The sequence below is a fragment of the Anarrhichthys ocellatus genome, unplaced genomic scaffold, assembly GCF_004355925.1.
Source record: "Anarrhichthys ocellatus isolate YVR2014 unplaced genomic scaffold, GSC_Weel_1.0 scaffold2, whole genome shotgun sequence".
NCBI lineage: Eukaryota > Metazoa > Chordata > Actinopteri > Perciformes > Anarhichadidae > Anarrhichthys > Anarrhichthys ocellatus.
In genome coordinates this window covers 5,043,319-5,064,020 of record NW_022280032.1, presented here as the reverse complement: position 1 = coordinate 5,064,020, position 20,702 = coordinate 5,043,319, and the positions used below count along the sequence as shown (strand labels likewise).

The 20,702-nt window shown below is 41.4% G+C and overlaps 1 protein-coding gene across 1 annotated transcript; it reads left to right on the top strand.

Annotated features, from left to right (window-relative positions):
• Positions 1–45: 45 nt before the first annotated feature.
• slc6a13 (solute carrier family 6 member 13) lies at positions 46–20,702 on the top strand. Its single transcript, XM_031862904.1, has 15 exons — positions 46–205; positions 8,895–9,095; positions 9,630–9,764; positions 10,643–10,783; positions 11,507–11,588; positions 11,802–11,934; positions 12,399–12,533; positions 15,173–15,276; positions 15,511–15,635; positions 16,981–17,093; positions 17,294–17,431; positions 17,875–17,977; positions 18,330–18,430; positions 18,661–18,831; positions 19,465–20,702. The coding sequence occupies exons 1-15, from the start codon at positions 199–201 to the stop codon at positions 19,627–19,629; spliced, it is 1,854 nt and encodes a 617-aa protein (XP_031718764.1). The 5' UTR covers positions 46–198; the 3' UTR covers positions 19,630–20,702.

The following is a 20,702-nucleotide window of genomic DNA, read 5'->3' as shown; positions in this document are numbered from 1 at the left end:
GTTTGTGTGTGGGGTGTCTGAATGGAATTGGATAAAGGGAGGCGGGGGGGTCTTCAAAGAGGGGCAACTCCGAGGGAAAATCTCACTGCGGGCTGCACCAAAGATTTCAGTTTGTCAGATCTCCTCCCATCCATGAATGTTATATAGTGAAACCTAAAACGGCAGCAGGGCCGTATTTGGTGGCCCAATCACAACATTATGAAAGGTGAGTGACTTTGGTTGTTGATCATGTGATTATATTTGTTTTTGCCAGAGATGGACAATAAGTGAAAGTATTGCTGTTTATGAGACAAAAATGGACATATTCATGGTGATCTTACATTTGTCTTTCGTTGTTTAGTGGCAGTAGAGCTCAGTGAAGGCTGTTGTTTTCAAAGACTTCTGTCTTATTTAGTTTCTTTAAGAAATAAACCCCGGTTTCGTCCAGCTAATTCAGTTCATTACATGCTGAGATCATGCTGTAATCAGAAAGCAGATCAAATCGGACAGAATGTGTTCTAAGACGAGTTGCTTGTATGGAATGTAATTCATCGTCAGTCCTTCACAACGGAATGAGTAGCTGGTGGTGATGATGATAGAGAAACGTGCTTATTCATGTGCCTGTATCAGTCCCATGCTCCGGGACACCTGTAACTGGCTACTTTCTCCCACTGGCTGTTCTACTCCATGTCCTTGTGGAAAGCCATGATCACCACAGTGGAGTACACAATTCTAACAGTTTTGGATGGTTTTTATGATGTTTCCTCTTTCTAAATCTTACTTGTAGTCTTCTTACTCCTTACACCTTGGTGTAGCTCACATAGGGGAGTGCAAAGGTGGGTGGCATGTGGTCCTTTGTGGTGGGCTAGTCGGGCCCACAATGCCAGGGCCGATTTGTTTTGTACCTGTCCAACCCTGGAAATAAATGATCTGTCAGAGAACATGGATCTACAGTGTTGCCAATGAAAAGATCTCATTATACATCTATTTGAGACACTGAAAATATAACAGATAAGGCTCATAGTCAAACTAATAGCCTTAGTCTAAAAGAGATATTTGCCATTTTTAGTTACAGCTTATGTATTGCTATTGTTATGTGTTCTTTTGCACCAACCAGATATATCTCTCCTAACTTCCACTAATCCAGTTATGCATTGTGCAATCATCCAACTGTATAGCTGCACGTGTTTAGAAGAGGAACCATTATTTCATATCCTCAGGCTTTTGTGCCGACGTATATTGATGTCATAAATAAAGTACCACACTAATGTCTGACTGATCTATCAGTGTACTCTTTGGTTTTTTTTCCACTTTCACCTCGACTGTGTGGTCTCTACTTATCTCAATTGTGGTCACTCATACTGGCTTCTGATTTGTATCAATTCTAAACAAAAATCAGTACAACAAACGGCTCATATTAACAATCAATTATATGACTCCTATGTGAAAAGGGTTGCTCTTAATGACAAACCCACACCACCCGACTTTGCAGTTTCCTTCAGCTCTACATAGCGTTTGAGTGTCTTTCAGCTTATTCTTTTGGTGTCGCGGCCCTCAGTTGTACTAAGATCACTCTCGACGCTCTCATCTACCTTCTATCCCGCCACAGCAAAAAGTTAAGTATTCAACCATCTCATTTGGTTAGAGCAAGCTACTGGCTGGGGTCAGGTAAAAACAACCAGATGTCTGATGAATTCATCAGGGTTAACTTTGGCATCTTAATCCCTGGGTGCCACAAGATTTAACATGCTTGACAGGAAGCTAATAAAAACTGGAGGTATGGATATTTTATGGAAGCCCAACTTTATGGAAGAGTACTGCTAAATCACTGTAGTTACCCTTTAGAGCAGGGGTGGGCAATTATTTTTCCCAAGGGGCCACATGAGAAACAGGGACTGTTGTGGAAGGGCCGGATCAATAGACTGAACTCAATCCTGCTCAATATTATTCCACCTCTTTATAAAAAGCAGTACATTGTATGGTTTTAATAAGCTGTGAGTGGTAAGAGTAAATGTTATGATCAGTGGTGGAATATAACTACTATACTTGCTTAAGTATTGTACTTAAGTACAAATTCAAGGTACTTTACTTGAGTATTTCCATTTTATACAATGTTGTACTTCCACTCCATTATATCTCAGAGGAAAATATTGTACTTTTTACTCCACTACATTTGTCTGGAGGTTTTAGTTACTAGATACTTTGCACATTATCATTTTTCAAACCCTTCCTAACTACCCAAACTGAACAACAGTGTATAAAGGAGTTAAAATAAGCTCCACCTGAAACATCTGCAGCAGGAATAATGATCCAGAAAATATACATATTTAATATCCATATATAATAATAAATTACTGGCAGGGTTGACTGACATGTTTCTGCAAAGTCAGTACTTTTATCACTATTGTTTGTAGTCCAATTACCTCATTTTCTATTTCTCCGTTCAGTGCGAGAAATCTAGTCTGTGTTGAGCTTGAACGAGTGCACTGAAGTCAGGTTGAATGTGTGAGGTGAGATGTGAAGGACAGCTGACAGGTGATGGTCAGTGAGAGAGGATCTGGATCTGGATTTGTTAAACTTCATCACGAGAATGTTTGTTCACATATGTAGGTAGATCCAAAGAGAACCAACATCTTCTAGGCATGTTGCTTTTGCAGCTTAGCCTCAGAGGTCCGTGCCCGCTCTGCATCAGTCAAGTTTTTGTATTTCTCTGTGTTTCGTCTCGTAATGGCGATTCAAATTGCAATCCTTAAACACTGCGATCCGTTCTCCGCAATCTAAGCACACGGCTTTACATTTGACTTCAGTAAATAAATACTTGGAAGTCTATGTTATGCTAAAAACTCTACACTCTGTATCAGTCTTTTTTTTTACATAGGCTGACATTTTTTTGGGTTAACAGCTGGGTCTGACAACTACGAGTTTGAAAATAAAAAAATTGTTATCATGGAGCACCAGCAAGCTTGATTTTTGAATGTTTAATCTGTATCAGTGCATCCTATTTCAGTCATATGTTTTGTATGCCAAATCAGTAAAAGATGTCAGATAAATGTTGAATCTAAAAGTAGTTGACAGCTCAGATGGAGGGACAGAGATCTTTCTGTCCAATTCATCTCTGGTAAAAGATCCAAAGGCCAAGCTGCCACTGTTTTCTGGTGGAATAAGCAAGCTACTTTTAGACAAGCTCCTCATCTCTGCGTGAGGCTAAATAAGGCTCGAGGCTGCTAGCAGGATAAAACATCGGATTTCGTACAAAACTGTCGGAAGGCGACTTGCATTGTGGGCAATGTAGGCACTGGGTTTTGACAAGGAAGAAGAATGCTTGGAATATAAATGAAGATTTTGCTGGTTTTGCTGCATCCTTTTTTTATACTATTTTTTTTTAACTGTCCATTGTGCGTCCGACAAGTTCAATGCCAAATCGGCAGAGTAATGTTACAAGGACAAATGAGAAGACTCAATCGCCACTAAGTGAGCCACACATTCATCCAATCATTCAATAGGTCACTCTGTCACTCAGTCACTTGCTCAGTCAGTCCACAGCTTTTCAGAGAGGTGAAGTTGGCATTGTTTCCTGGGATAAAGCTCCACTGTGGCTCGGTGAGGTAATTCACAGACTTGGCATATTTTCTCACAGTGTGCCTTTTCTCTCACGTTCTATAAGCATGTATGTATGAAACCTATTTTAGCCCGACTATGCTACTATAAATAATGCCCGTATTTAGTCTCACCTATTAAAAGAACTGTGTTCAAAGTGAGATATTTGGCTTGTGTGTTGGGCTTCCCAGCATCCACAAAGAAACTGTGAAAAAGTAAGGTAAACTGTGATCTGGCTGCAAAGCCAGTGAGGATTCTCATTTGCCAGCGCAGAGCAGTGGGGCTCCTTTGGCTTTTGTTGCACCAAGCCTTCATTCCCACCAAGTGCCTTCTGAAAACAAGGGGCTCTATTTTTACCTCAGGCCAGAATTTGGCACAAGTGCTGGAGATTTTGGCTCCTGAAACATGTCCAGCCTCCAACCTCATGTGCACAGCACACACAGAGTCACAGTTGTGCTCCACCTCTGCCCATTTTTCCAGTGGGAGTACATTCCTAAAAGTGGCTTCACAAAAGCATTCTGGCTAAAGGTGATTTCCATCCCCTGTGTTGTTTTCCGAACTCCCGTGAGACCGGGTCACACAACACGTCACGCGTGTTTGTTTGTGTGGATGTGTGAAGGATAAATGAAGGGAAGGAGGTTTGATGGCATGTATTCTTGCAAGTGAATTAGTTTGAGCATATCTCCTGCAGACTGATGAACAGTCCGTCTGAATTTGGACTGCAGCAGCGATCGTGATGTGTTTGAGAGAGAGAGGGGGGGGGAGGGTAACAGAGGGGCCAGTGAGAGGCCTGTTAATGCAACCTGACAGGAGTGAGCACAGTCAGTGAGTTGTCTGTTTCCTCCACAGAGCGTAATTCTTTCAGCGGCACTGGCCCCTAAACAGGGTCTGGCCAAGGGCTTGACTAACTTCTAGCGTGGTCACGTAACATCAAGCCATTACTGACCTCATCCAACACAGGAAGAGTAGTGACAGACGTTATGTAGTAGCTCAGGTTAACAAAAACAGGCATATTTGGCTCATCACATACACAGTGGGAATTCTCCTTGACAATTCGCCATGGTCCTGTAATTCTTTCTTCTCCCTCCAAGTACACTTAATCTTCCTAAAAACCCCTTTACACTTAAATCCAATTAAAGCAAACTGTTAAGTCCCTTAAGGACTACTGAGAGATATTTTAAGTTTGTTCTGTTTTGCACTGGGAGCCAATGAGGGGATTTAAGCTCTGCAGTAATATGTTTGGTTTTGAGAGTATACATCAAGACTGTCTGCTGCATTTTGGATTTGCTGGCTGTTACTCTCCCCGATTAAGGTCTAGGGTAGGGGTATTCAATTAAAGTTCACCGAGGTCCAGTTAGAGAGAATTTCCTCATCCAACGGTCCGGAACACCAAATAACGTCTTGACTTGCGCTCTGATTTAGTGCCATGTATATTGAAGTAGGCAACAGTTGTATTAACGTCTGTATGTCGTCAACATCTGACTGTCAAATCAAATAAAGAAAGTTCAACTGAATAACACAAACACTATTTATTGTCAGATTTCAGATTGAACTGGATTCATTATAAATAATATATACTCTAATAACAAATAAATGTTCTCTTATTTCAAGTAAAATGTAGGCTGAATTAAAAAGTAAAACACATATCAGTAAGCTTTTGAAAAACGTGACTCTTAAAATAAAGTACTTCATTTTAGAAAAATTAATTTAACTGAATTGTCTTTGTGTGCAGGGACTTTATCTGTGGTTAATAAACCAGTTGTTTCAGCTCTATTCATTTCTGTTAACATTGTTGTTGGGCAGTGAATTAATGCATTAGGATTCTGTTCATTTTGGGCTCTTAGATCCTTTATTTTTTGTACCTTCATTTCGGATTTGAGTGGGTACGTTTGCTCAAAAGAGTTGTGCTTTGTCTCGTAGTGACGCTTCACACGCTGTCTCTGAACATATGAGAAATACTGGTTTTGAACTGTATGTAGGAAGAATGAAGATATATGAGTCTGTCTATTCTTGGTTAAAGACTGGTCTCTCTGGTCTCTCTGGTCTCTCTGGTCTCTCTGGTCTATCTGGTCTCTCTGGTCTCTCTGGTCTATCTGGTCTCTCTGGTCCACATTTCTCTTCTTAGAGAACGGTATGTGAAATAACTTCTCTGACTCACGTACCTCTCCGACTGTTGGGTCTCTCTCTTGTGTGTGTGCAAATGTCACTGGAGTTGCGAAGCTTATAGGAATACACATATATGATTTACAGCACATGTAATTGGTCGGTGTGTTTCCTGGACCTCTGACCGAGTGCCGTAAAGGCTGGAAAAGCTGTGCCGGTAAAAATAGAAGCGCTCTGTTAGAATTTATTAATTATCAATTATCGGTTTTAGATCCGGGTCCGCATACAACGGCGTTTGGGTCCGGAACCAAACCGCGGCCCGCCTATTAGTGACCCCTGGTCTAGGGGATGAGGGGAATAACAAAGTAAATAACCCAGGGGAAAAGAATCCTGGGCAACAGATGAATAAACAAAAAAAAGATTAATTAACGAAAAGATGCTCACACAGGCAACATCGGAAAACTACTTTCTTAAAAAAGAAAGTGACACTAACCAACAGCAGTGATAATGGAACTCAAAACACCACATTAGGAATCACGCTAGTGGGTCAGAGTATTAACACTACACATTTGAACGGAGGAGATCAACACACCAACAGCTGGAACGCTGCACTTGGCCCACGGGATTGTCTGTGTGGATCTCCCGGCCTTTTAACCACCATGGCCACTAATAGGTGGTTGAGCCCAGCCAGGTTGGCTGACAAGCTGCAGCTGCTAGGCAGGAACCAGGGTGGCACCTGATTGGACACTGGGGGTGGGAAACATGAAACACACAAAAAAATCTCACCCACGGGACAGAGCATCAACCACCACATTGCCTGCCCCCTTTCTTCTGCTATATTTCAATAAGGCGTTGGGCCCTGCACCAACGCAACCGCTGGTTATGGTTGTAGACCTACATCTGGGCCAGGAAGACAAGAGGGTTATGATCGGTGGACACAGTCACCGGCGATGAACTGGAGCCCACACACACAATCATGACCAGAGCATCTCCTCAATGGTGGAGTAGTTCAGCACGTGGTGCTTGAACTTCACAGAGAAGTAGCACACAGGATGGCACACATCTCCCTCGCCCTCTTGCAACAGCACAGCACCGGCTCCAGAAGCACTAGCATCGACTTCAAGTTTAAAGGGAAGCGGGAAGTTGGGAGCAGACAACACTGGAGATCTGCATTGGAGAGACTTGGCAGCATTAAACGCATGACAACACTCAAGGGTGGCACCTGAATGGACACTGGGGAGACAGCGGAGAGAGCATAGAGAAGACACAACACAGTATGTAATACCCCCCTCCCATAAGACCGACACTGCAGGATCAGTAACTGACTCTGTTACACCCTTAGGGTCCTTTAAGGTTCCGTTCACCGAACAACTAACACAGGGAGACCTGTCCTGGGACTCAAACACATCTGGGTAGCTCTGATCAGACATAGTCAGATATGGGGACATCCACAACTTCAGGGGCAGGGGAAACTTTACCTTCCCCTATATCATTTTCCCAGGATGAAATCCATCAACAGGAAAACATGAGCGGACGGCCAAAGTCAACGTAAGCCTGGTTGTAAGCCTTCATAAGGCTTCGGAAACGCTGTCTGGAAGCCTCTGGCACTAACTCATACACTCCCGGAATGGCACCTTTAACCTTCTTGTAAACCAGCATACCTCCCACAGAAAGTGAAGAGCAAGATTCCTGAGCTTTACCTACCAATTTACATTGAAGAAGTACGGCCCACACATCTTCTGGCCATCGCAAAGCAGCAACGATGCGCTCAAACGCACCGAAAAATACGACTCTACCTCACACTCGCGAAACACAGGGAGCAAAGAAATATTCTTACTGACATTGAATGCAGCAGTGAAATTTGCCGTTACCTGTGTACCTGCAGAGGTGCTACCAGAGCTCGATTGCAGTTCTGACTCACGCATCCTAAAACCGGTCCCTGCCTCCAACTTGCGCAACTCTAACATCCTCCGGAGCGAGACACACCTTTAATCAAGCATCTAACCTTGAACAAGGAGATAACCACAACAAATGGATCAAACTGGAGCAATGTCGCTCTGCACTGCCGGAGTGAAACTAACAGGCTGCTGCTCGGTTGCCTCCCACACCGGAGGATCAGAGCTCCCGTCGCCCGGAGATACCGCTGCCTCTAAGCCAGTAGACTCTACCTGTGCCGGTAAGCTGAGAACACCCTTACTTTAAACTATTAAGAAAAACTGCTCTGAGATCCCCCTTTTTCTTCCAGATTTGTTTTGTTGTTTACTGTGAAAAAGGCAGGGATATAATTCAGTACAATACTTGGTTGACTGTCAGTATATTCATTTTGTATTGCTATCTTTGTCAAGATCTGTGATTCAGATCAAAAGAGTTTTGACTGGTGTAATGCAAACTGAAGAATCAATCTGATTCGCCCAACGCTGGACACAGACAGCGTGGTGGTGTAAAAACAATCTTTTATTGCCACAAGGATAAGAATGTGAGACTATAATGGCTGGAGAATGTGAATCCAGGGTCCACAGGGAAGAATTGGAGATGGCAGAGCTGAAGCAGATAACGAGCCATAGCATAGCTGGCAGGCAAATAGTCGACCTGAGACAGTGGAAAAAAACAAAACAAGTTAGAGGTACGAGAAACACTATGGAATAAACCATACTGAACATGGCCTGTCACTGGCGTATAGCGACAACTACCTAGTAAGGAGTTGTTGGAGAGCCTGGAGTTGCATGTGGGGGAGCTGATGAGAAGTAGGTGCTCTTGATGAGATTGTACAGAACAGCCAGAAAAGCATGCTGGCTTGAATACTGTGAAATACTACTGGATTCAGTAGGATATCTTGGCATTTTTTTTGCATACTGCGTTTGCAGTATTAAGATTTCCTGGGGAACACAGGAAACTCAAGGAAACAGGGAAAATACATATACCGTATAATTTTCCTTACATTTGGCATATTGTGATAGAATTCTCCATGTGACATCATCACCATCGATGTCATTTGTTTAATTGCTTTTCAGATAAAGAAGATACTTGTTGACGTTAACCAATTAACACTGAGCTGTAGAACATGTACTATGCTTGTGTCTTTAATTCTTTGTCAAAGGACTTGCCATTGAAAAACAAAGCAATCAGATATTCGTCTCAGGATATGTGAAATTATGTCTTTTGTCCTATTTCCTCTTAGTCATTTTTGTTTATTTCTCTACCCTTTGGTCACACAGGGGATACGGAGAACATGTCCAAAATGGAGCCCTCCAATGGGCACAGCAGGCCCCTGGACGTTGTGCCCAGTAAAGAGGAGAAGATGACAGAGCGGGGTCAGTGGGGCAACAAGATCGAGTTTGTTCTGTCAGTGGCTGGAGAAATTATTGGCCTGGGAAATGTCTGGCGTTTCCCCTACCTTTGCTATAAGAACGGAGGAGGTGAGTGCTAGAATTTCTATTCTCTGGCCTGTTCAACACAAAAGCTTTTAGATTTAGTCATCGCGTTTATTCCACCACAGAAACACAAAGCTTCTAGAAATTCCAGCTTTGCATTTGTTTGCAATTGCGTCGCAGGCAGCCAAATTCAGCTTCTGAGAGGCGATGGTTTTGAATTAGTTTAGCAGGAGATAATACACGGGTTAATACATAATCAAAGAGGGGTCATGGTTCACTGAAAATAGGAAAAGAGCCAGTGGTTGCCAATTAGCTGATGTTTGAGAGATCAGTGACGAAGAATAAAAACTAGTAAACTATATAATCTTGTATCTTTATTATCCCATAGGAAGTAAAATTGTTTGATTCTCTAGATGGACAATATCAGATTTATTCTAGCAGCATAATATCTGCACGACTTTGTATCATGACCATAGAAGGCTTTCAATTCCAACAACTTGCAGTGGCCTCTACTACTCTACATTGCTTGGGAGCACATTGATGGGCTAACTGTTCCTTTTAATGTGTGTGCTTCTATAGGTGCCTTCTTCATCCCGTACCTCATCTTCCTGTTTGCTTGTGGGATCCCGGTCTTCTTCCTGGAGACGTCTCTGGGTCAGTACACCAGTGAGGGAGGCATCACTTGCTGGAGGAAAATCTGCCCCTTGTTTGAAGGTAATCTAACTATTTTCCAAAGAAATATTAGTTAGTGGATGTTAAAAACACTCTACGGCACCAAGAGTGGATGAAATTCCTCAGCCTAGAACTTTAAGTGTCTCCCAACGTCACAGCATGCGTCTTATTCTGAAACGATGAAAAACAACGAGTTGCTTGTGCTCTAAATGGGATACATACGAAGATTTAAGAGGACAAACCAGTGACATATTCAAAATAGGTGCAACCATGTGGGATGACGGGGGAATTTCTCTTTGTTTATGTGCATATATCCTTTTTGTTCACATTACGTGCATTATATGTGTGACTTTGTGTGCGTCTGTGTCTGCACTCGTGTGTCAAACAACCAGTGTGAACGCCATACACATGTAGGATGGGGATGAATGCAGTTGTTACAGCTGTCAAGTAACCAACACGGGCTAACATTGCTTTTTTTTTTCCTTTCAAATAAGTCTCCAATCATCCATAATCATGACCCACACAGGATCACAGTCGGTAAATTGTTGAGTCAAGTGTGCAATCACCTGTTGGAACAAGAGTTCTACTAAAAAATGTAGCCTGGTACAATTTAAGATGCGTCTAATTTACTATACTCTGATGCAGTCGTTTGAAAAAGCAGCAGCGGTGACCTAAAGATGTGTGTAATCAAGCTGTTTACAAGGATAAACTGTGCCTCTGTCTATAGTAAATGGATCTGTCAGGGAGCTCTTATCAGTCATTTCTGTAGTGAAACTGTGGTGGTGTTCTCAGACTACTGTCAAATGCAACATTGCACTTACAGCGGATGCAGGTTGGTTATTTAAAATGTCTTTAAATTTCCCCTTTTTTCCCCAAAACATTTACAGTTCAGTCATAAACTTGATGTTTCTCTGTTCCAGGAGTGGGGTATGCCACCCAGGTGATTGCTGGCCTGCTTAACATCTACTACATCGTTGTGTTGGCCTGGGCTCTCTTCTATCTGTCCAACTGCTTCACCTGGGATCTGCCCTGGGCCTCCTGCAACAACACCTGGAACACAGGTGAGCCGCAGGACCAAATGCCAAAAAAACAATGTGTGCTTCTGCCTTCTGCTAGACATCTATAGTCTTGTGTGTATTCATTAATCAGGTGTAGCCAGGTCTCCATCATGTCATGCTTATGGAGATCTGAATAAAACATTTTAGCCACACGTGGATGACAACAGGAGTCGTTCCAACACATTTGGCGAGACTAAAATATCTCAACTATTTGAATTGCCGTGAATATATGAAGTTGCGTCAATATGCAGTTGAGATTTTGGAGTTTGAGTAAAATGTTGTGAGAACTATTAGATTTGAATTTGTCCAATACTTTACTGGTTTATGACAAAATACTGTGAAAAACCTACTCCCATTAACTCCAGCAGAGCTTTAGTTTAGTGCTAATTAGCACATGTTAGAATGTTAACACCAAGCACTTAGATGCTAAACATGTTACACGGTAAATATCTGCATGTTTGCATTGAACAACTCTGGCTACAGACTTTTAGTTTTGTTTATTTTAAAACAATTACACATATTTATTTTTTTCGGGTGTTCCCCTTCAACATTTCATTCATTTCCAGTTGCATTTTATCTTAAGGTAGTGAATGTTCCTGCACCATTTCACTTCTCCGTCTCAGTGGTGGCATTATTTCACTTGCCTGTGTGTAACTTGGATACCTCAGAGAAAGCTTGGTTTTCTTCACAGGATTGAATGTCTTTCTGTCTTTTCTTTCATTCAAGATTCTTGTATGGCATTTCAGAGGGGGAATAGCTCCATCAATCACCATGAGAACACCACCTCTCCTGTCATTGAGTTCTGGGAGTAAGTGCCTTTTTGGTTGGCCTTGTCCTCAAATGGCCTTATAGGTGCCAACAAGCTCACCAAATATTCAACTTCAATCTTGTTTTCCATCCTGTTTTAAAAAAATGTGTGACTGTTAGACCGGATAGAACTTTCACTACTGGTTCTGAAACTTCGTAGTTTTGCTACAAAGCCCTTTGAATTTCTTATGTATTATTTGTGTGCGATCCCCAGGCGAAGAGTGCTGAGAATTTCCTCAGGTATTCATCACATTGGCTCTCTGAATGGGGACCTGGTTATCTGTCTGGCCGTTGCGTGGGTCATTTGCTACTTCTGCATTTGGAAGGGTGTCAAGTCTACTGGCAAGGTGAAACCTCTCCCCCACTCACAACAGACAAACATTCACTGAACAGTATAAAAAGAGAGTATTGGAAGATAGTTTTCTGTAGCATTCCTTATTTAAAAGACTTGTTTTGCTCTAATTTCCTTCAATATGTGTTCGCTGTGTGGTTGGGTCTTTCCCAACACTTGCAGGAAGTGTTGCATTGTTTACAGTATCAGAAGGAATAAAACTTGCATGAACTGGGCAGCTAGCGCAAAAGTGTTAATGCACATAGATTGCCACCTGAACCTCAAACCTCATCAAGTGAAAATCTAGAACACCAAACATGCATAAGTTCTGCAGAACCCTTTAAGACATTGTCGACAATTTAACACAATATATAATTTCACGTTTTAGCCTGAACACTCTATTGGAGAAGGAAGAACGTCTCGTTGCTATAAGTCTTGTAAATGTATCTCTGATTGAGAATTGCTGCTATTCCCCTGCAGGTGGTTTACTTCACAGCCACCTTCCCTTACGCTATGCTGGTGATCCTGCTGATCCGAGGGGTCACCCTGCCAGGAGCCTCCACGGGAATCCACTACTACCTCTACCCCGACCTGCAACGGCTGTCTGACCCACAGGTATGCTGCAAATACACTTGCTTTCAGACGTGAACATTCACAGAAACAAAAACTCGGACACATGCAGATACAACTGTAAGAAACTATGATGTCATGTCTACTAGCATGGTAATATTGTTAATTATTTGTAATAATATTAAAACTGGTACAGTGTGCTGAAGTGATAATACTCACTCACATTGACAAATATTTTATAATATTAGTTACTAAAAGTGTTTTGGGGAATGCCAAACCAACACATCCTCCTAGCTCCTTAAAGCTTTCGCCATCTCTGCGATTTTATTGAGAAATTAACCGATAACTTCTGCTTGCCTAGCAAAACAGTGGCAGCAGGATGATGGAGTTGGAGATACGGAGGCTGAGACTGAGCAGTGACCTAAAAGTTGCTGGTTAAATCGGGAATGTGTGGAGGATGTTGCTATAAATTGGAATGGTGGTGATTAGTTGTGCACAAGTTTGGCAGTTTAGGCATTGAAAGCTTTTTATTTACCACATATTTCACAGCATTTGAGTTGGCATTTATTCGCTTGAAAGTTTGTTTACATCTTGTCTGGATGCGATTGATCAGAAAAGTTACACTGTCAATAAATAGGTTGGGTGCAAATCCTGTCTTTGGTGTCAAATACGTTTTGCATCCATCCACATCCATCCATCCACTCATAACGTTACATTACTTCCTGCTTTTGCACTGAACCCAAACATAGCTTTAAAGGAGACATAGTGTGCTCATTTCCAGGTTGATATTTGTATTTTGGGTTTCTACTAGGAACATGTTTACATGCTTTAGTGTTCAAAAACGCTTTTATTTTTCTCATACTGTCTGTCTGTTTTCACCTTCTGTCTGATACGCTCCATTTACGGGCATTTCAATGGAGTTGTGTTGCTAGTCGACAGCTTGTTTACTTCCTGTCGGCTGTTGTCATTCACATACACTGCAACCCGAAATAAACTGAGTCAAATTTGAAGTTTTTACATTAATAAGAGTGAAAAACTCTTATACATGTTTAAGGGTCAATTATATATCTAATTTTTTGTGACAACACAACCATACGGAAATCCAGACGGCTCGTTTAAAGGCACAGTTTCTGAATACGACTTTGTGTATTCCCCCATGGATTGAGCATTTCGATACTTTATAGCACCTAGAAATGCTTTATAGCTTTATAATAAAAAAGTCTCGAGGGGACAGTGTCATTTAATGGTGCTAGCAGAATGTCATGCCTTATTCCCCGCTGCAGGAAAGAGTGAATAGGGAATGGTGCAGGGATTCCACAATTTCTTCTGTCCGTTAGATTGCAACCAGTGTGAAAATCAAAAAAAAAGGGGTCCTCTTAAATCCCTCTCAGGGCTCTAGGGAAGAATACGAGCCCAGTGTGTGCAAAGCCTGACAAGCTAGGCTGGTGGAGTCGGTGCCTTGGGAATACCTGCCTTTGTGTAGTGTTGTGTCCAGCGCTTGTGTTGTTGGTTTGATCCCCAGTCAATCAGATCTTCAGCGCTGGCTGCCAGCTATCTAAAACATGCCCCAGTGCCCTGGCAGCACTTTACCAGAATTGCAAGCATAAAGACAAACCTCATTTGAATTTTGAAGTGCCAGTGAGTTTACAAAGAGAGGGTGGAAAAGTGCTGCACTTTATGCCTCGGAGAGACAGGGGTGCATACATAGGCTTTGCTGAGTGGGTGAGGTCAGGATGGAGGAGTTGAATGGGTGAGTTTCGGGATTTGATAGATGCATTGGGTGTTTTTAAAAAGGGATCAGATGGTGTATGTGGAGATAACTCTTTCATTATGAGTACATGGGAGGCTGTGTGAGGAGGGCAGTCTCCGACATTTGACGTAGTACTATTTTAGTGCTGAATATCTTTTTATATTGCTAATGAAATGCTCCTTGTAGATACGCAGACTGGTAAGATACAGCTTCCACACTGCAGAGTGAACCGAGTCTTCTAGGAGCGTTAGCCATACATCTCTTTGTATTGGTAATCGGTTGTAAATATGCAGACTAGGATGATATAGAAACAGTGGTGGGCCTTCAGGGCCAGCTAAGCCTTCTCTGCTGGCCTAAACAGAATCACAAAGTTATAGCTATTTTATAATTTAATAATAATAAAGATTCAGCCCCTATATCTCTCTATTTCTCGGCCGGCAAACGCCAGCCGGCGAACGCCGAACGCAGAACGCCGGCCGGTGAAACGCAGAACGCCGGTCGGCCCCAGCTGTTTTTTGTTATTGTTCCGGGTTCAAAAGGTCACACATCCCGTTGTCTGTTACGCGGTCCACCGAAAACATTATATTTCCCACAATTTAAACTTCTGCATTTTCCAAATGCACTAGTATTATTCAAACGTATTGTTCGGTTTGTCAGCCTCGTACCAAACGGTTTAATACGAATACGTGTATTATTACACCAATAGAAACAAATAACCGTAGCTCAGTAGGACAGCACAGAAGGCCCATGTATAAAATGCACGGCCCGCCACCGTATAGAAAGTATACAATGTGGTAACTGGTTATACTTTGTGTTTGTTGTCATGGTCAACCGACGGTTCTGTTTGAACTCCATACTGTGATTATTCTGCATGTGACAGCTGGCAGCTCAGTTGTAAAGTAAACTGGTATTATTGGTCTTATTCTGTCCTAAGGTATGGATGGATGCTGGAACTCAGATCTTCTTCTCCTATGCCATCTGCCTGGGTTGCCTCACCGCCCTGGGAAGCTACAACAAATACAACAACAACTGCTACAGGTGAGGACTGACATGATGATGCACTAGACATAGGATCAACTGCACAACACTACCTTTCTAATCTGTCTTAAATTACAGTAAAATGCAACCTGTTGTTCAACCTCACGCTACCATGATGGTTGACATTTTATATTTACAGAACAGGAATCAAATCTCAAGTACAGACTATATTGGGTTTTCTCAACACACACACAGTTCCTAATCATTACATTCCCCTCTCTGTGTTATTTCTAGGGATTGCCTGTCCCTTTGTTTCCTGAACAGTGGTACCAGTTTTGTTGCAGGATTTGCCATCTTCTCCATCCTGGGCTTCATGTCCTACGAGCAGAACGTGCCCATCTCAGAAGTGGCTGAATCTGGTTGGTTTTTCCTCTACTGCCGTAATTATTGTGTCAATACATATCACTGATACATTTCTTTCCCTTCTGTCATTGAAACCAGTGATTCTCAACTGGTGGGTCGCGACCCAAAAGTGGGTCGCGGACCCGTTTTCAGTGGGTCGTGGGCAAAAAAAAGAAAAAAAAAAAAGTTGTGATTTTATTTTGAATAGGCATTTTTTATGCAGCGGAATTATTCCAGCATTTACGGCACTTGTTCAGCGGTGCAGGAAAAACACCGACCAATGCTGTTGTGAATCACATCACGTGATGAAGCTCAGCCAATCAAAATATGAGTATTCTGACGAGTTTCCTGAATTGAGTGAGATGTACACACACCGTGACACATGCTGGAGAGACGAGGATAGAGAGAGAGCAGGACTGTTGAGATGTGAGATGTGAAAGTCAAATCATAGGATGATTTCCAAAAGAGAGAAATATCCAGAGAGACCAGAGTCATTAGACTCTGACTGGAATTCTTCAAACACTAATTTCTCTTTTTAATAGATGAGAAAAATATAATATTGTGGCTTTTTCACTTCACCCTGAATGAACTGAATTTAAAGCTGCAGGCAATTCAGTGAAAATAATTTTTCTAAATTGAATTTCTTTACGTAATTTATTTTTTAATCCAGCTGTTATTTTACTTGAAATGAGAAGAACATTTATTCATGTATTTCTATGTATTATTTATAATCCATCCAGTTAAATTTGAAAAATGAGAATAATATTTGTTAAAATATAATTGATGTGTTTACTACACAGAGACATTACTACTACTAGACTTCTTGAATATAGATATACCCAAATTATATATATATATATATATATATATATATATATATATATAATTTGGGTCGTGGGTCCCAGCTTGTCATTAAGGGGTGATGGTGGGTCCCGCAGCCAGACCAGTTGAGAACCACTGATTTAAACTACTTGACACATTTTTTTAAATATTTTATTTTTATTTATCACTTACAGATAACACTGTGCATACATAAACTGACAAAAACTAAGAAAAAAAAAATAAAGAAACATATATTTCAAGTTTTTATATATAGGCATTCTACTGTTGCTGTGACATGTTCTTCTATTTCTGCTGAATTACTTTGGTTGAATTATTTTGAAAGACTTTAATAGACTTTAATTAATATATGAGTCAGAACAGATGCATGCAAAGCTCCCGCTTGAATTAATGGATTTCCTTCAGCCTCTCAATAGCCTCTATGGTTTTAATGATATTTATTATATACTTTCACAGCATGCACGTGAGCGAGGGTGACCAATAAGGGTGACTTTGATGACATTTCAATTATGTCCCACTCAGGTCCAGGTTTGGCCTTCATAGCCTATCCTCGGGCTGTGTCCATGATGCCTTTCTCCCCTCTATGGGCCTGCTGCTTCTTCATCATGATTGCCTTTCTGGGACTGGACAGTCAAGTGAGACCAACATATGCACCACACACACACATAGTTTTTTAAAAGCACCATGGATTAATTATCAAGCGTATATGTGCACAGATCCGCTGAAAATGTTTTGTTTGCTTGTTAGTTTTTTGGATAGCTCAGCAGCACACATGCACAAACAAACATGCATACACTCTTATATGCAAATATCTCATAGTTCTTTCTTCAATCAGTTTGTGTGCGTGGAGAGCCTGGTGACAGCCATGGTGGACATGTATCCCTCCACCTTCCGGCGCAAGAACCGCAGGGAGCTCTTCATCCTGGCGGTGGCTGTGGTGTCCTTCCTCTTGGGGCTCATCATGCTGACAGAGGTTGGTCTCAGTGACCTCACTTCATAATGTTTTTTACAGATTAAGAGTGCAGAATAAGCATTTAATCTTGTCCAAAGGAGGGTATCTACACCCCTGGTTCATGTGCAAAATCTTTTCACTCCTTCTTCAACAGAAATTTGAACTCATATTGACGATACCCAACAATCAGCTATAGGAATATAAAGAGCTACTACCTACTACAGCTTCTTGTTAACATCCTTCAGTCCATGTAAACGGCAGTTCCTTGTTCATGCGCAGCCAATTCTCTCTGTGTTGTTTGACTATGGTCCTCTTAATTATACTCTGGAAAATTGTCTTCAAGTATACAAAATGAATGAGTGGCTTTAATACTCTGTCAAATTTTAGTTTTTCCTCATAGTTTGACAGCCTGGAGGTTTTCTTTTGTTAGTTACAGGGTTATAAACCCATATCTGTCTACACAGGGCGGCATGTACGTCTTCCAGCTCTTTGACTACTACGCAGCCAGTGGGATGTGCCTGCTCTTCGTGGCTGTTTTTGAGACTGTTTGCATCGCTTGGGTTTATGGTGAGTTGTGTTAGGCAGGCTATTTGGGAAGGCATAAAGGGGGTATTTAAGAGACAAAGGCTTTATTCTCACAAGGCACTATTCATCCCAGTGCACACTGCCCCCTACATTCAGCCAATCACTAAGAATTAACACATTACAGCCAAAGAGTGTTTCGAGTGTTATTTCAGTTAGTTGGTTTATTTAGGGAATAGAGTCAGTAATATGAACCTAGCCTATTAAAGCAGTTCTCATCTTTCTGTTAATCATGACTATTATTAATCTGTTTCTTTTGTCAACAGTCTTGGCACAAATGATTGGTCGATATTGATGTGTTTCCACTGCATTTTCCCTCATCTCTCCCTGATTACAGGTGCCGACCGTTTCTATGATAACATAGAGGACATGATTGGCTATCGCCCCAGCCCTATCCTCAAATACTGCTGGCTGTACTTCACCCCTGCAACATGCATGGTGTGTCTCACATTCATTTTCGATATGAACCCGTTCACACTGTACTCTCCTGAAACAAGAGCAGCCTCTGCTGGCCAACAGTGAACATACAATGACAATTATTTAAGTTAAGGTTAAAGGTTTTTATCAGGTTTTGACTTAAAGCATTTACTAGTTTTTCAAATATCAGGTATGTCGTATAGGCAACGTCCATTCATACAGAATCATAAAATATCGTTGTCTGTTTTTAGGGAACCTTTGCTTTTGCCTTGATCAAGTACTCACCTCTGAAGTACAACAATGAATACGTATACCCATGGTGGGGCAATGGGATAGGCTGGATCCTGGCTCTGTCCTCCATGCTGTGTATTCCTATCTGGATAGCAGTGAAACTGTACTACACATCGGGAACATTGAGAGAGGTAAGTTTTACCTAAAGAAAATCAAAGAAAATCTTTAAAAGTGCTAATGAATGAATGAAGCGTGAAAAGATAGCAGTCCACATGATGACAGAAACTTGGGAAATGAATTGTGTTGAAGCTGCTCTCATCAATATGTTTGTATTCGCACTAGATCACATGATTATGTGAAAGAGATCGCTCTCAACAAACTCAGCCAGATGTTTCCCTCACGAGTTGGTGGAGACCAAAATAGTTGGACATAAACTGAAATGGTTTGCTAACACGTTCTCCATAACAACTTTATAAGGCCATACTCTGTCGATTTATAGTGTTTAGAGCAAGTATGCTGACAAGTTAAGTTATGTGTTGTTTTTTAATAAAGCCTAAAAATAGATTCTTTAAATTCATAAGGGGCATTATTGTGATCTAGTGGGTAAGGCGTTGACAAAATAACCGCAGTGCTTTCTGTTTTTGTGCTGCCATGTGTTGTTGCATTACTGATCTTGAATAATCTCTGAGATAATGTCACAGATTAGATAATTTATGTTGGTTGTTTAAATATTTAGTTTGAAAATAGTCATCAATTTCTCAAACAAGGTATCAATGACATACTGTAGCAACCTTTCCTCCATTGAACCCATTTTTCGTTCACAGCGCCTCGTTATCTTGACCACACCTTCCCCCGATTTACCGAAGACGAAGCAGGAACAGGAGAAGCTGCTGGCCGTCTTTGCGGCCGACGGCGACAGCCTCCATCAGAAGTCCCCTCCCTCTAAGGACGGCTACTTCCCCGTTGATGAAAAGGAGTCTCACTGCTAGAGAGCTTGAGGGTTGGAATCAGAGCCCCGGGCGTCAAAGGTCACTCCTCAGCTTTGACACTCTGTCCGGCCCCATTCCAACTCCCTCCGCAATACCTCACCAGACAAGGTGGCGAAACGGGCACGGTGCAGACTTTAGGAGTCACCCGACCTGTAACTGCTTATCTGCTGCTTTCTGAGCTTTCTCTTAAGTACACTGCCTTCAGTATGACGGCATCAGGATTGCTACTTAGAGAGTTACATCAGTTGGTTATCATCTCATTTGCCAGTGGCAGAGTCACATATACACTTGAAACAAAACAAATGTGGCCATTGTTGTAACAGAGTGGCAAGGAATTTACTTTTGATGGTGTCTGCTTTCTAAGGAAGCATTTTTTTTTTCTCTTATGGACATCTCTAATGTTCAGTTAGTTTGACATGACATTCCAGTTTATTGATTCTAACAGCTATCTGATGCGGACGGAGCACAAGAGGTGTCACATGAATAAAAGCTGTGCGTTTCAATGCACTTCTGTACTGTATACACAAGCGTAATTCCATCAATGGATCCGAGTTATCATCTCAGGATGTAAGATTTTCTAATGAAAACAAATCCTACAAAGCTATACTAATAACCAATGCTTCACAATTCAATAATTGATTTTTAATGTATATTTAGCTCAACTGACCACGACTCAACTCAAGTAAGCTTTGCTCTTGTTTGGGGGTTTTTTCAGATTAATGTTATAATGCTCATTTATTCAATGTTTATTTCTTTTGCTGAACATTGCAGAGTGGCATGAATATGTCACATGCTTTTTTTCTGTCTTCTGATTATTGACATGATTTTAATTTAGTTGGTTTTGCCTTATTTCTAATGCATTGAACTGTATGGAATTAAAATGTTAAGTGCCTGTGCCATTTAGATAATATGAGCAGGGCAGGCTGGTTGATCTCTCTTTCTGCTGTATAATAATGAACTTCAGCATGGGTTTCTTTAGATGTTTGAATGTGTATATGGTCCGTTATTGCTGATAGGGAATACTTTTACAACTTTTAACTTTTTTATGCTGAAATTATTTTTTATGGCTGAAT

What these genes read in the sequence shown, in the direction of transcription:
- slc6a13 (XM_031862904.1), top strand. An exon ending in TACAACAACAACTGCTACAG is followed by an intron (nt 15,277 to 15,510) that starts GTGAGGACTGAC and finishes TGTTATTTCTAG; the next exon opens with GGATTGCCTGTCCCTTTGTT. An exon ending in CTCAGAAGTGGCTGAATCTG is followed by an intron (nt 15,636 to 16,980) that starts GTTGGTTTTTCC and finishes TGTCCCACTCAG; the next exon opens with GTCCAGGTTTGGCCTTCATA.